Source organism: Glycine max, chromosome 12 (assembly GCF_000004515.6).
Source record: "Glycine max cultivar Williams 82 chromosome 12, Glycine_max_v4.0, whole genome shotgun sequence".
NCBI classification, from domain to species: domain Eukaryota; kingdom Viridiplantae; phylum Streptophyta; class Magnoliopsida; order Fabales; family Fabaceae; genus Glycine; species Glycine max.
In genome coordinates, this window is record NC_038248.2 from 6,522,706 (window position 1) to 6,538,991 (window position 16,286).

Below are 16,286 nucleotides of genomic sequence, written 5' to 3' on the forward strand. Positions count from 1 at the left end.
TATGATCTATATATATGAACGTGCAAATCATAAGAACCTAACTTAAATGCATAATATACCGGTATGATTAAAGAAAATAATATAGATCAATTTAACGATGACTAATCTAACGTATGTCTAAATATATATAACATAACTAATAATATATTATTTTTAAAACCTAACTTAAATAATATTGACATTTACCTATCAACTAAAGTTATAAACTTAAGAATCACTTACCAAAATAACAAAAACGCACTGAGAAACTTATGAAGAAAATAGCACAGCAATGGAAGCAAAGCAATGGAAGGATCAATGGAAGCAAAGGCACGAAGGAAGCTAGCTGGTGCACTCTCGGACTGAGCCACGAAGGAAGCGTAGCTGGTGCACTCTCGGACTGAGCTTTTATAATGGAAGAAGCATATTTAGGAGCAACCCGCCAGCATGGCTGGCGATCCATGCCCAAGGCAAATCGCCATTGCCATTGGCGATTTGGCCTTGACTGACGCGACGCGCTCTGCCCTTCACTGCCATGGCAGGCACCCTCAGCTGTTGGAACTCGCCAGTTTGACTGGCGGTTCCCAATGGCTCTGCAAATCGCCATTACGGCTAGCGGATTAGGGTCATATCGCCACTGGGTGTGGCGGGTTGCTCACTGACACCAGTTAGGGTCTTGCATGCACGTAAAAAACTGCCCCATGCTGTAATTATTTTAGAAACGACCCCATCTGGGGAAATAGTTTCTAAAACTACCCCAGATGGGGAAATTTGCCGCTAAATAAACACGTACCAAATGAAAGGACCAAATATAATATATTATTGATTATTGAATGATGTGGAGACTCTTCAGGAAGCTCTGTATGCATAGCGGATTCTTCTGGTCATAACACAGAAGATCATCTTATTCTCCGACAACAGGACCCACACCGATTACTGGTTTATTTGTCTTTAAATGCACCCTCTTTTTTTTTTTTTTTAAATTCCAAAATATGTTATAATTATAATGTGCATATTACAAAAAAAATGTGGAAATAAATCTAAGAAATAAAATTTCTAAACATATACTCGTTGGCTTTATTATATGGAGATAATAAAAAATATGTTATAAAGACAATATTGTTTCTTATTTTATATTTATCTCTTAATATTTTTTTAAATAGAATGAAATGTGAAATTAAAAATTGATGCATTAGCTATGTTAACAAATAAAATTATATATATGTATTTTTAAATAATATTATTTACCTACTCTTTATTATTATGTTTGTCAAATATAGCTGAAAAATTATTTGAAAGTCAAAAATTTAGTTGATAGTTAGAAATTATTAAATTAACTTATTGAATTATAATATTTCATAAACGTATGTATTAAAATAGTATTTAAATGTAAAATAACAAAAATATCTATGTTAAAATGATATTTTACATAAAATTTAATTTAATTTAATTAACAAAAATATATTTTGGGTATTTATAATTAATTTTAAACTCTTTTGATTATTAATTTATAGATGAATTATTTTAATTATATGTTTTAGTCTCAATTATTATTATTTTTATATTGTGTATTCTACTATTAATCTTATATTATATCTTTAAACATTTTCAAACATGTTTAAACTAAATTAAAAATAAAATACTCTTAAATAAACATACTTTCACCATGTTAATTAATGTAACAATTTAAATATCTTGAAGTATAATGTTAAAAATACTAGAATAAAGTATATAAATAGTGTAATATAAAAAATATTAAAAAATACTAGAAGAATAATACAAGTCTATCTTCTTTGAATATCAATATCAATACCTTGAAGTATGATGATGCGATAATAAAAAAATAATATGAATAGTATAATGGTTAAACTAAATAATATAATATAAAAAATCTAACTAATAATAGTAACAAGAAGAAGAAAATAAATTTTTATCTATCATCATCAATAACTTATGTGATAAAATAGAAAAAAAACCATACCTTATGTCAAAAAAGATAAAGATAAAATAAAATTCTAATTTATATAAAAAAGATAAAAATAAAATTTAACAAATATTTAAAAAAAAGAGAAATAGAATATAAGAACATAGAAGCTAGCATTTGTCCTCGTTGTATATCAACCTTTTTTTTAGGAGAAAACGAAGAAAAACAAAGATCTTTTGTATTTAACTATGATATGTAATTGATAGTCTGTTTGGATTTTTCGTTCCGAGACACTGATTTCAATTCCCCAAGAGAGTAATTTTTGCGTTTGGATATATTGGAATGTCTCTAAATAAACTGGTATTCAAATTCACCCTAATCGTTGAAGAAATTGATTCAAGATCAAAAGAACATAAATTACACATGTTCTTAACTTATCACTTCATTTTTCTTTTACGACGAAATTCTCTTACAATTTTTTATCATTGAATTCTAAGTATATCTTGCTTTTAATTCATTTAAGAATAATTTCAGACTACTAAAATAATATATCATTGTTGCATAATTTTCACTTCAATCCAAATTTCAAGAATTTTGGTGATAAAAAAACAGTTGAAGAAAACGCAAAATAGCAGTACTATGAGTCTACTACAATTTATTTTTATAAAAAAGAAACTGAAAGAGAATGTTATTGAATTATTAAATGCTGCTAAATAATGACACTGGCAAGTGGCAATAATAATGGGAATGAACAAAACCACAAAAGAAACTTGTAATATGTAACACGTTCGTTGGTTAAGACTCTCAAGTGGTGGTTGAAACCTAGCAAATATGGATAATAAGCAATGTCCAATGAAACACGCAACGCTACAGTTTCATCTTCTTCTTCAAAGTTCTTCTAATCCAAATTTAGAACCACTTCTTCTTGTCTTCTCGCTGACACCGACCCCACCACCTCTTCTCCACATAGCAGCTCACTGCACCGGCACACGGGGCACGTGACATGCTTATCGAGCCACGTGTCAATGCAGTGCGGGTGGAACACGTGCTTGCAGTACGGAATCATCTTCACCGCGTCCCCCTCTCGCAGCTCCTCCAGGCATATCGCGCACTCCGCGCACCCCTCCCCGCAGTGCGCCACCACCGGCAGGCACTTCTTTGCCTCCGCCGCCGCTGCCGCGCCCTCCTCCCAGCGGCGGCGGTAGGATCCGGCGGCGGCGGCGTCGGAGGCGAACTGGCGGAAGTAGAGGAAGACGAAGCCGACGAAGAAGAAGGTGGTGAAGAGGATGAGGAAGACGTAGGCCACACTCGATGAAAAAACTGGAGGAATCGAAACCTGCAGTGGGCTTTGGAATTGGAAAGCCGAAGATTGCGGCGGCGAGGATGATGATGCGTTAGTGGCGTGTTTGGTGTGAGTGTGAGAGAGAGGTGGCATCGAGAGGGGAACGTCCTCGTTCTGTAGTAGCAATCTGCGGTTCCAGAATTCCATGTTTTTAATTCTCTGCTACCAAACACTGCCTTATACTCTAATGTGTTTGTTGTGATAACTGAGAAGAGAATAATAAATTAAAGTTGCAGTGTAATAGGTTTTGTGTTTTATTTATAATAATAGTAGAATAGTAATAATAATAATGCATTTTTTGGGTGCAAATTAAATAAACTAGCTAGAGTAGAGTGACAGGGACTGAGCATGGGAGCCACCGCATTTAATCCGTGACTCTGGAGTTTACGGGAATGTTGCACTTGCCACCTTCTAAAACACAACACTAATCATTTTTCCTATGAATCATTTGTAATGTAATGTTCTCAAACTGTGGTCTTTTGGAACACTTCAACTAGACTCTCTTCATATACTCTGCAATTATTTGATTCGCCAATAACTACACTATTATTGTTGTTGTTTACTCTGCTGAAATGTGTTGTTCATAAATTTGATATTGAAAAAATGAGTTTCAACTTCCTTGTACAATTTTTTTGGAGATACTCTTGCTGTTTCTTTTATACTTAGGACATATAAGAGTTTAATGTCAGCTATAATTTTACATCTAATCATAAATCAAGATTTAAAATTATTTTAAGATGATTATTTTATATATTTATAAATTGTAATTAGATAATTATGTAATTTTTTTTATACAATGTATAACTTTTTTCTCTATAAGTAATATTACCTTATTTCTTATAAAAAAGAACTGGGAGGAAGTATTAACAACGAGAATTACTTGTAGAATAAGTTAAGAATGCCACCACTGTGACGTGACGAGGGGGCACGAGATACAAATATTCAAATTTTAGTCACAAGTATAAGTTTATCCCAATCCAACCATATTGAAAATATGTACTGTGTATAAGAATACTGCCCAACAAACAACTTAAACGTGTTGGAGTGCAGCATCAGTGAGAATTATCGATGGAGGTATTCCTCTGTTTCTACTGAGATATATGTATGCAAACATGTAAGGGTTATTGTATTTGATTATTTATAAACCTATTTTTTTCATCTTATTTTCGCTTGTCACCTAATTTTTGTTTTAGGATACCAAACTAGTTAGGAATCGTGTATTTTTTTTCAAGCTAATCCCTCTTTTGATTTTGGAAAAAAATATCTTTATCAATATACTCTTTCTTTTATACATTTATTGCTATCCAAAAATATAATGAAAAATAGTTATATAGTCATTTTATTGGTGAAAACTATCTATAAAAAAATAGATGGAATAACTTCAACCTTTTCAGCCGTGAATGAAAAAATAAAATTTAGATAAATGTCAATATTTATTATGGGTATAAATATAAAAATTAAAATAGATAATTCTCGTGGTCTGGAGTATAAAAAGTAAGAATTTGGCATTTCAATATTTGAGTTATTTTTTAAGTATTCAATCCAATCTTTCAATGGTAGAAAGTTAGATGATATCGAATTTTTTAATTTATTTTCATTTTTAGATTATAATTAGTATTCTACCTATTTATTTTGTTACAAATTCTTTTCATTTTTCATGATAGTAGCATTTGTTACATTTATCATTTTTTCTTTTCTTTTCACTAGTATATATGCCTTTAAAATGAAGTGTATACGTTTGACATTTCCCAGCATGTAACGAGTTTTAAAACATTAGAGACGGCTACAATTAGGAAAGGATCCAGGAATAAGGATACTTACCATAGACAAGCCGCAAAATATTACTGAAAATTTTATTTTATAATTAAAATGTTCATTTTACAACAAAACCTAGTCAAACAATTTCTTCAAAATTCAAATGCACCAAAGTCCAAAGTTTCTTCATTTAATGTTATATAACTTTAAAAGAAGTTAAAGTACAGCCGTTGACACGGACATATCTACATGTTTTTGTTTTTTACTTAAGTAATTTAGTGTCAGGTATGATGTCTTGTGGTTCATCCACTAGTTGTTTTAAGAAAAGGGGTTTACTATAATAGTATCCATACAATATTTATCTATAACATTTTTACAATATTAGTTTTCCCACTAACTCTTTCTAGCTTCTACCATATCAATCATCTTTATCACACTTTTTCTCTCTGTATTTTCTTCTTATATCTCAGTATTATATACAAAAAATTACACACATATAATTTTTCTTTTGCTATTAAACCCAAAACTAGTAAGACAAGAATGCATTTGGTACTTTCACAACAACCAACAAGTATTTATCTAATCTTATTGAACCCAAAACCAGTAAAACGAAAATGTTTTTGAAAGTTAGATTTTCGTTCCTCAAAAAGTTTGTCTGTTTTTGGTTTCTCTCTTTTTTAAAATGCATCACTCTTGATTCTTCAAGTAGTTTAAATAGCGCATGAAAGACCAAAAATGTTGTAGTTCAAAATTAGAACAAAAAATAAACAACTCTTTTAGAGGGACTGAAACCAAACTTTGCAAATTTTAGAAGGATAAAAAACATATTTTATTCAAATTACAAAAATTAGAAATAATTTAAGCCTCTTACTAGCTACTGTATATCTCTTTAACTTGTTTACTTAATAGTTTTAACTTTTAACTGCATTATTTTATCTAATTCCTCTAAATGCTTTGTCTATAATACTAACAACAAAAAAGAAACACATTTACTTTCATTGGTTATCTCTTAACTTAAAAATATTTTGTCCTAAACACGTTACTTCTCTAACAAAATAAAACAGAAATTCAAAGTGCTATATTAAATTTTCTTTACTTTTTACCTATATATATATATATATATATATATATATATATATATATATATATATATATATATATAAGTCCAATTTTCAGCGAGAGCCAAGGTAAGAAGGGCCAAAAGAAACTAATGGATCGAATATCCTAGCCCAACTCACTAAAAAATGAGTTAAATGAATGTACTTGACAACTAAGTCTATTTTACCACCCCTAGTCCCTACTTCAAATACTAATACTTGGGATATCACCCTTCCCCCGTAAAGGTGCTGATAGGGATTAGTATAGGATTTCCATATCTTACAAACAAACGAATTTAATTTCCAGTCCAGATGACAATGACTTATCGCAACTTCAAAACTTGTAAAAAAAAATGTGAGAAAAAAATATTAAGATACGAAAGCTCATGTCCTGAATGAGTTCTAAATATCATTTATCAGCTATTAAGGATACATTTTCTTGCAAATGAGAAAACAAAAATCAAAATATCGAGGACCGAACTAAATGACATCGTGCCAACTCAATTTAATTTCATTAATATTTTTAACAGGAATTTTATTTTATTAATAGAGCTAATATTTATATAGTTGCATTGAGTATATCGATCTAAAACAATAATATTACATATGTAATTACAGTTGAAATTATAATAATATGAGCATATTGTATAACGATATACTATTAAGAAAAATTATCTTTTCCCGTTTTGAAAAAAAATATGGACTAAAGCACAAAAGAGAGACATACATTTTCTATATTTTAACATCAAAGATATTCATTATGAAACGAAGGTTAAATTAAACTCAGCAACCAATAGATTCTGTGTGTAACTTCACCTATTACGTTTGCACCCTGCTGTTATGCTCTTCAACTCCTAAGTAACAAGTACCAACATGGGACAAAATCATATGTACAATGTACCGTACTTTACTTATTTTAATGTCAGTATCTTTGCGGGTCCTCATTCTTCTTTGCCTTTCATAAATAACAATTTTAAGTTATAGTATAAAGGGTGTAAAAAATACAACAATACCCTTCCACCGTGTAGAATATTGTGAAATATAAAACCGAACATCTCTTAAATACCCAGAAAATTGAGGTAGCTACTTGCATTACACATACACAAGGTCACAAGGCCAACAGTTAGTAATCTACAATTCTAACCCTATGAAGCAACCATACACAAAATAAGGCAATGTTCCATTTTTCAGCTGCTTCTCAAATGCAAAATGCAAAAAACAACACATCTCTAGCTAGTTAACACAGTACACACCAACTAATTAAGAAACAAACCATATAACTAATTAAGTACATATTTATATATCAACATCATGGATTTAAACATAGAAATCTTGTCTAAACTACTAGAGAACTAGATGTGTATACATCAAGCATCATAGGATGTGTAGTTGTTAACAGCTTTGACCCCTTCAGCAATTGCATGCTTTCCAAGTTCTCCTGGCAAAACCAGCCTCACTGCTCCTTGAATCTCCCTTGAAGACAATGTCATGTGTCCAGTGTAGTCCTTCAGCTTAGAAGCCTCAAAAGCCAGCCTCTCAAACATGTCATTCATCAAGTTGTTCAGAACAGTCATGCACTTGGAAGAAATTCCCATTTCAGGGTGCACTTGCTTCAACACCCTATACACATACCTCTGGTACCCTTCAACACTTCTCCTACCCTTTTTTCTCCCTCTTTTTTTCTCCTTCCCATTTTTCCCTTTTGGGGTCTTGGCCTTATTCTTCTTCTCTTTCACTTCCTCATGCTCTTCCTCTTCCTCTTGATTATTTTCGACTCCACCATCTTGAGTATTGTTCTCTTGCTCAGCTTTGTTTTCTGTGGTGATGGCAGAGTTAGGTGAATCCTTTTGTGCTTGAGGAGTCACTTCTTGAATAGGAATGACCACCAGATGCTCTTGGCTACCTACTTCTTCTTCTCCATCAGTTGTTTGAGTATCTTTTTTTCCACGGGTTAGTCTTTTGCCTACAACAGAAACCAGCACACTTGATTCCACAACTTTCTTGGTGGATCTGACCACTAGCTTCTCAGCACGTTTTGGAGCCATTCACTATTATTCTTTCTCTTACCCTTCAAGCGTTTTTTTAGAAATTAGGAGAGTGAGTAACTAATTGATGAGTATGTTAATAGAATCAGCCAAAACCTTCAGGGGGTTCTAGAGGTTGACGTGTGGCACCAGATGTCAAGTGCCTAGGAACCAAGTAAATACGTGGGGTTAAAAGTGAATGGCATATGTTCTGGAGAAAGGATGTGTCATTTTGTGTCCTCCCAGTGTCCCTTCAAAGTTATGGTATTGACAATTACAAGAAAAGCCTATGACACTTCTTTATAGTATAATATGCACAACAAAAGAATGATATTTTATAAAAGATCTTGAGATGATACATCAATGTCATTTTTCAAGAACCACCCTTCAAAATTGATTTAAAAATGCTGGGGGTTTCAAGAGATGAATGAGCATGATTGCAATTTGCAACATTCCTATGCTTTGTTAAAATAAGAATAAACAGGCACGGTCCTGCTTCCAAGTCTTACAATTAGATTTAGGAAAATACTGTAGTACTAGAACTTCTTGATGAATATATATATTCTTGCATGAATTTGCCAAACCGTTCAATATAGTTTGCAACTTCCACAAGCAGAAAGAAAAAAAAAATCGGTATGTTTTAAGAACTATAACTTTCACTAATTAATGGTCTCTGCTTCGATTTTTTAATAAAAAAAGTAATTGAGAAAAAAACTTCACCAAAGATAGTCAATTAGATTTTTGAACAGAAATTAATCATCAATAATTGATAAATACTTTACATCAAAATTATTCTTTTTTTTAATACTCATTATTTTTAATTTAAAATCAAATTAAACATGTCATCCTACTCCTAATTACTTATCATCAGCGACAAATCTTCATGAGAGTCTGGGCAGCCAGGGTCACCTCAAATTTCTTTTGTTAGCATATATAGAATATAGATATGTAATTTTTATATAAGGATGGCCTCTAAAAAAAAAGGTTAATATTTTGTTAATATAACATGCTAATTGTATATAACGAATGCTCTAAGCCCAAGTCAAAAAGCCGAAAACCCATTATAAAGAAAAGAAGCCTAAAACCCATTTATGACTTAATACCTTTCAAAATTCAAATTAAAAAAATTACCAAAAGGAGCAAGTTTCGTTTCGTTCCTCTATTTATGTCCATTGGAAAAAAAAAAAAAATTCTCACTGCACAATTTTCTTTATTCCTTCCTTCATATCATAGCGCTGTGATTGCATATCTATCTACTTTCTTCTTTTGTTTTTGTATATGGTAATGGTTCATTCATCTGTCTCTCTGATCATTTTTGTTCGTTATTTTAAAAGTTAGCATCTTTGAATTTCTATGTAATGTATTGGCTTGGTCTGTTTTTCCCTTTCCATGAGTGATGAGCGTACATTATTGAAGCCTCTTCTTTGTTAAACATTGAGACATTTAAAGAATTACATTGTTGAGGTGTGTGAAAAATGTGTTCTCTTTTACTAGTTTTTCTTACGATTTTTTTTACTAGTTTCTAGAAAAGTTTTAGAATCTTTTATTAGTTTCTAAAACTTTTCTAATTAAACAAAAATATCTATTGAATTTCCTGTTATTACTAAATAATGCCTATAGCTTTGATAATTTGGTTGTTGTAGTGCAATGTGTTTACTTTTATATTAATGTCAATGATTATATATATAAATTAATACAACCATATGTGATTTCAAATTTTTAGTATATGAATATCAGTTGTTTGGGGAGGATATGAAGATCAATTTTAAAATAGAAAAATTATAGAAATTAAGTGAATAATTTAATCAATTATGAAAGTTGAATGTTAAAGAGTTTTTTTTTTTTTAATGAGGTGAAGTTCTTCTATGATTTGCCTTTAATGGATGGAGAATATGTCTATTTTATCTCATTTAGTTGTAATTATCACCACTTGTATAAGAATGTAATTGAGAGGGAAGATCTCAATAAAAATGACTAATTATATCAGGGACAAATTTAGGAATGTAATAGAAGGGGGGCGATTTTTTTTTTACATAATTATTTAAATATTTTACTTCTAATAAATAATTATTTAATAAATAATAAGTTTAAGAATTATTAATTATTAATTTTATGGATAAAATTAGATATATTATCTACTACTAAAAAATCGTAAACAAATATCAACTCAAAAATTTACTTTTCTTATCTATTTTATTAATATTTTTACTTTTAATTTTTCTTTTTTCTCATATTTACACAAAGGACCCTAAGGGAAGGGACCTTGGGACCAAGGCCCTTTGCTTTCCTTCCCTGAATCCGTTTCTAAATTAATTGTTCAATAAAGATTAATCATAAAAAAAACTGATACCTCTCAAAAAAAATATTATAATATTCAACTATTCAAATTGGATTTCATAATTTCATAATGTAGTTGTGTACATCAAGCCTGATCCACTGTTCTGTGTCCGATTTACACATTAATCTTATTGTTCTTTTGGTTTTTTAACAAACAATCCAATTGTTCAAAATGAGTGGCCCATAGCTGCTCATTTAGAAAGGTAGTGTTGAATTCTAAAGGCCCATATAATTGCCCGAAAATAAGGACAAGAATAGATATGCTTAATAATGAACTACAGTATTTGTTCTCGTGGTGCTCGTGGGTGTGTCTTGGTCTCCATGCATAACAAAGCAATTATCGCTTGATCGTGACTTTTGGGTATATAAAGTTAATCAATAGTGGAGCAGGTTTCTCTGTCTCCCTCTCTATGTTGTTCACTTGCTTTGTTTCCTCCCTTTTGCTTTCCATTTTTTGTGAGAAATTATTATCACGATCAATATTTACATAATATATATAACCGAGATTTTTAATTTTTAAGCAAAAATAGTAAAGTTCAATTACGTGTTAAATGCATGAAAATTGATTGAGGCCATGATCATATAATAATTTCTCCAATTTGTGGGGTCATCTCTTATATATATATATAGCAGAATTACAGTAACTCTGAAAGCATCAGATAAAGGTGCACTTACTGCTTCCCCGCAACATGTTGTTTATGGGAGCATGGAAGATGATTCTTTTATGTGACATGATAGGTCATGTATAAGTGCTATATCTATATTTCTCATTAATTTTTTAAAAGCCTCGCTTTTTATTTTCTATTAAAAAACAAATAAACACAAAACTTGCATATGGTACGCCACGTGAAATTTGAACATGAGACAATCCATGGCCATGGAATATACAATTGAGTGAAGACTACAAGGTGATATGGATATGGTTTGAGTCAACTTGATGATTTCTAAAGTGAATGATTTTTTTATTTATAATAAATTAGATCGATTATGGTGATAGAAAATTCTTAGAATGTAAGAAGGAGATATAAGGTAGATTGAATTGTTAATTGAAAAGGAAAAAGAGAAAAGTTATGGATTGAATTTCTTAATAAAAAAATCTAACATTTGTCTTCGATAAAAAAAAATGCAACAGCCAAAAATATAATATGTGATCGATTGAATTGTAAAATTATCGGCAATCTTTTTCTTCTATTCTTTCTTCCTTATGGAACATCATAAGCATAGAGAGAAGTGCTAAAATTCCAATGAAGTTGCTATAATTCATGTGAGGATATTCACCCACAGTTATTCACTAAGAACTTTCATACACTCCTACATCTCTTGTTAACTCTAGTAAGCTCGAACATGGATTGGAAGAAAGTCTCTACCTCTTCATGCCTTACTACATAGCTCAACCCACTAGATGATGATGTTTTCATTTGTGAAGAAAAAGGTGGCACTGGCCTTCTTTTCTTTCTTGGGGCAAGTGGGCATTTTTGAACTATGGGAATCTTGTAGCCTGACCCAGTTGGTGTTTTGCACTCTTCAATTCCCTCTTGTGCTATAACCACCCTTATCTTAGCATCTTCTCCTTCCTCTTCTTGTTTGCAAACACTTGATTCTTCTTCCACTTGTGGAGGAATTGGTTGCTCTGTTGTTGACCCTTTAGTAGCTAACATGGAGTTTCACTAATACACACACAAGCAAAAGAGTTTATGTGTAAGCAATAGGCAATACGTTAGATGTTCACGAAAAAAGTAGGGAGAGAGTACACGGAAAATTAGAAGCTTTTTTGCAATGGAATTTTGTACCTTTTGCCTTTGGTTGTTCAAAGATTTTGCTTTAGAACTTTTTTGCTTGAAGCTTGAAACTTGAAACAGAGGGGTGCCAGTGCTGCCGTGCGGTTATAGTTGCGAACGACAAGTCGCATGTGAGAACAAGTCTAAGTTGGCAAGAAAGGCACTCTTCGGATCCTATTTCTGTTAGTACGTGTTGGACTCATTCGGGTAGCTAGCTAGCCTTACCTTATATGCCTCTCGTGTGACCATATTAGATAGTAACTTTGTATTGGTAAAATCTGATATAATAAGTATTTTGTAGCGTGTGAAATGCACATAGGATAAATATTTATTTTTAATATACAAGTTATATTACAATTAAAATTCATAAAATATAAATATTTTTAAACATACAAATTATATTTTAGACTTATGATAAATATAATGACGAATTTAAGACCTGAGCTAGTGAAAACAAATTATAAAATTTAAAATTAATTCTATTTCAAACTTAAATCCTTTGGCATCCTCAAGATCATCTCATTCAAAATATTGTCCGTTTTATGTTCAGTGGTGACCACAATACTATAATTTAAAGATAAAATTATGACGAACCATTAAACACTAAAACGGATAATACCTTGAATTAGGTATCCCTAATTATGTATGAGAATTTGAGGTCAAAAAAGGTACAAATACATAAATATAGATAAAATAGAATACAAAATTATAGAATTTTATTTATAAAAATTTTTGTTTGCGAATTTTAGAAAGTGCACTCCCTTGCCGCAACCTAGGTTGGTCAATGGATAAATAGTTTATATTGTGATCAAATATTATTTTTAAATATTGACAATTTTAAAAAGATTGAAATTCAAATTAAAAATAAAGATGAAAGGGATAAGATGGGGAAAAAAAGTTAAAGAAAAATTCCTAACACTTGGTTTGATTTTAGTGACAGAAGTAAGTTAGAAGAGAAAGAAACATGCGGTAGTCCTTTGGTATAATTAAGTGATCTAGGTGAGAGTTAAGTTTGGAATAGATGGGACCCACCTTAGTAATTTCTCTTTTTTTGCCCAAGCGGATAGACAGGTATCTTTAATTTTAAGTGGAAAAAGTCTTATTTACCCCTATTTTCCTCTATAATCAAGACTCATGCTTTCATGGAACTGATCCATTTTTCTTCCAAGTGTTCTATGCCCAGTATAATCGGTTATTTGATGCGAATTATTGATTAAGTAGATTAGTTTAACCAATTACATAGTGAATATTATTGATTAAAGTTGGTCAAATATCTATCGGATCAAAGGACGTAAGAGTACTTTTATAATTTTTTAAAATTATTTCAGCTCATTTCATCTAAATCAAACAACTTCATAATATTATTTATACTTTATTTTTTTACTTATTTTTTTAAAACCAAACATCCCAACATTCAATTTTATTTTCCCTTTATTTTCCTTTAGTCTCTTCTCTAATTATTTTTCTTCTATTTTTATCCACTTTATTTCTCTCCTCATAATTAAACATCGCTTAAAACTGATTTAGTTGAAGAAACTCTTAAAATGCGCCCATTAAATAATAATCCCTACAAACACTCTTTCGATATAGTTATTCTAATTGATATTAACTTAAAAAAATGTTACCACAACGGATTTTTCTTTTTAAGAAAAAGATGATGTTTCGTTTATAAAAAAAAAGGACTTTCCGGAAAGCATTACATCATCATCAACTATATCAAGTAATTGAGGTAGAACATCCCCAATCCAAAAACTCAGTTGACAATTGAACCAGATATTAAGCATTAAATTATGAGAAGAGTTCCGCTGTGAGATTTGAAGACTTGAAGCAGAAGCCAGTACTCCAGCCACCAGAATGATCTCTAAAAATAACTCTTGACAGTAGAAGAAAGATTTTGTTGCTGATTAAAATGTATGGCCTGAACAATTTCCAAATAGGATTTTGTTTGTGATTAAAAACCCACTGATTTCTTCCTTTCCATATATATAGCCCATAAAAGTTCAGAGATTCTTCCCATAAAGGCCAAATCACCAATTTGTAAGCACTGAGCATACCAAACAACTAGCAACTTTACATATATCTCTTTTAACGTACGTGTTTGAGATGAGATTGTTGATAATGATTGAATTCTGATTGATGTTAATTGAGATGAGCATTTATGTGAATCAAAGTTTGAGATATCCTAACAATGACATAACAAGATCATGACACAGTGAATAAGGGATGAATATCTACAAAATACTCCAAGTCAATAACGATCTTACAAGGGAGTTAGTATGTAATAATTGTCATCTATTGCAGCAACATCGGTTGTATTTATACGAACCTGATCGATGGACTAAATTTCTTGACACCAAGTACAAAATCTCTTAAAAAAGAATTTTCTTGTTGTACCGATATGGTAACTTTATTTGGCCGTATAGTCTACTGTTAACATACACATTGTCAGAATCCTATCAACACTTAAATTTTAGATTGAAATAGATTTCGGTTCAAGAATATCCATTAATATTCTATGCTTTCACCTCTCTCCAATTTTTAAAAAGATTCAATTTACTTCTTAAGTTTTTTTAAAATGCACTAATTTGGTTATTTTCCGTCTAATTAAGAGTTAATACCTTTAGGATTTCGAATATATATCAGCAATTTTTTTTACGGATAGTATGAATTTTTACCTGCCACTATATTTATTATTGTTTTTAAAAAATAAAACAAGTTTCAAGTCTATCGTTGCTCTTCTCCTCCGCTCCCCCGTGCCAAACCGCATCGGGACCCTAGCAGCCACCGCCTGCCGGTGTTGAATCGGCGACTCAAGCTGTGACAGCAACCCTAGGATGCTCCTTTTTCTTCCTCCACCCCCTTGCTCGCGAACTATGTGGAGTTCCACGTGGCAATTCCGATCTCCTGGAGCGCACCGCGTGTGACGGTGGTGTTCAGCTCCCCTTGCTGCGTAAAGGATGGACTCGGACAAGTGCAACGGATCTGGAACCTCAAAGCGGAACTGTAATGACATCGTTAATGACCTCAAACTGGAACCTTGAAGCCAGATCTGGAATCTAAAAGCGCAGATCTCGGAGCTTCAGCCGCACATCTGCAACGGCGGGGTGGAGGCGGAACTGTTGGTGGCAAGGGTGGAGGGGGTGGAGGAAGAAAAAGGAGAAAGGGGTTAGTTGTGGGTGGTGGAGCTCGGAGCGAAAAGATGTTGTTGCCGGTAACGGTGGTTAGGGTGGAAAGAGGTGTATATAACAATAAGACTTAATTGTAAAGAGAGTCTCTTATTTTATTTATTAAATTGATTTTCTTATTTTTCAAAATTCGATTTAAGTTATCAGTTCATGTTCAATTTATTTTTTAGAGACTTAAACAATAAATTTTGAAAAAAAAATTAGTTAAATGAAAAGAATAGGAAAACACTTTTTACTATTAAGTCTAATAATAATAATAATAAATATAGTGATGGTTAAAAATTATTATTATTCATAAACAAAACTCATTGAAATTTATCATTTTAATAATGGGTCATAAAGGAATAAATTAATTTATTTTAAAATAATTTGAAAATTAAAATGAATCTTTTTAAAAACTTGTGGAGTAAATTCAACTTTTTAATATAATTTGAAAATAAAACTGATATATAATGACTTAAACAAAGGAAAATGTAATAGTTGAATACTTAGATTAGTTGGTAGTAGATGGATCTAACTTAATCACCTACCTATATATTACTTATATATATATGTGATGCAAGAGGATTTTTTTATATTATTATATTGATAAAATTGAAGATGGTATAAGAAAGTGCATAATAATTCACATATTTTGTGCAATCAATTTAACTAAAACCCCCTAAGATATGGGAATGTAGTTTTGCAAAAGAATTAAATTTTTTTTATCTCAATCTATTTTAATAATTAAGAAATATTGAAACATAAAAATACTTTAGATTAAATTTACATAAAAAATAAATTGAAAATAGAATTAATGGAGTAGAGGAAAAAGTAATAGAATAATTTAACTATATGAAAAGTTTGAAATTCTTTTTAGTGAGTG

General features: G+C 31.1%; 2 protein-coding genes and 1 long non-coding RNA gene across 3 annotated transcripts; all 3 read right to left on the reverse strand.

Annotated features, from left to right (window-relative positions):
* Nucleotides 1-2,579: 2,579 nt before the first annotated feature.
* On the reverse strand, nt 2,580-3,610 carry LOC102668652 (RING-H2 finger protein ATL39). The gene has a single exon (XM_006592964.4). It carries the CDS (start codon nt 3,390-3,392, stop codon nt 2,802-2,804), a length of 591 nt encoding a protein of 196 aa, XP_006593027.1. The 5' UTR covers nt 3,393-3,610; the 3' UTR covers nt 2,580-2,801.
* Nucleotides 3,611-7,160: 3,550 nt separating this feature from the next.
* Nucleotides 7,161-8,191, reverse strand: LOC100786873 (histone H2B.3). Its single transcript, XM_003539749.5, has one exon. The coding sequence runs from the start codon at nt 8,140-8,142 to the stop codon at nt 7,465-7,467; it is 678 nt and encodes a 225-aa protein (XP_003539797.1). The 5' UTR covers nt 8,143-8,191; the 3' UTR covers nt 7,161-7,464.
* Nucleotides 8,192-11,618: 3,427 nt separating this feature from the next.
* On the reverse strand, nt 11,619-12,437 carry LOC102666186 (uncharacterized). Its single transcript, XR_417071.3, has 2 exons — nt 12,249-12,437; nt 11,619-12,125 (listed from the first exon to the last, which is right to left on the reverse strand). It is a non-coding gene; the product is annotated as an uncharacterized lncRNA (long non-coding RNA).
* Between the last annotated feature and the right edge of the window lie 3,849 nt (nt 12,438-16,286).

Coding starts and splice junctions, on each gene's coding strand:
- LOC102668652 (XM_006592964.4), bottom strand. CDS start 3,392: ATGGAATTCTGGAACCGCAGATTGCTACTACAGAACGAGGACGTTCCC.
- LOC100786873 (XM_003539749.5), bottom strand. CDS start 8,142: ATGGCTCCAAAACGTGCTGAGAAGCTAGTGGTCAGATCCACCAAGAAA.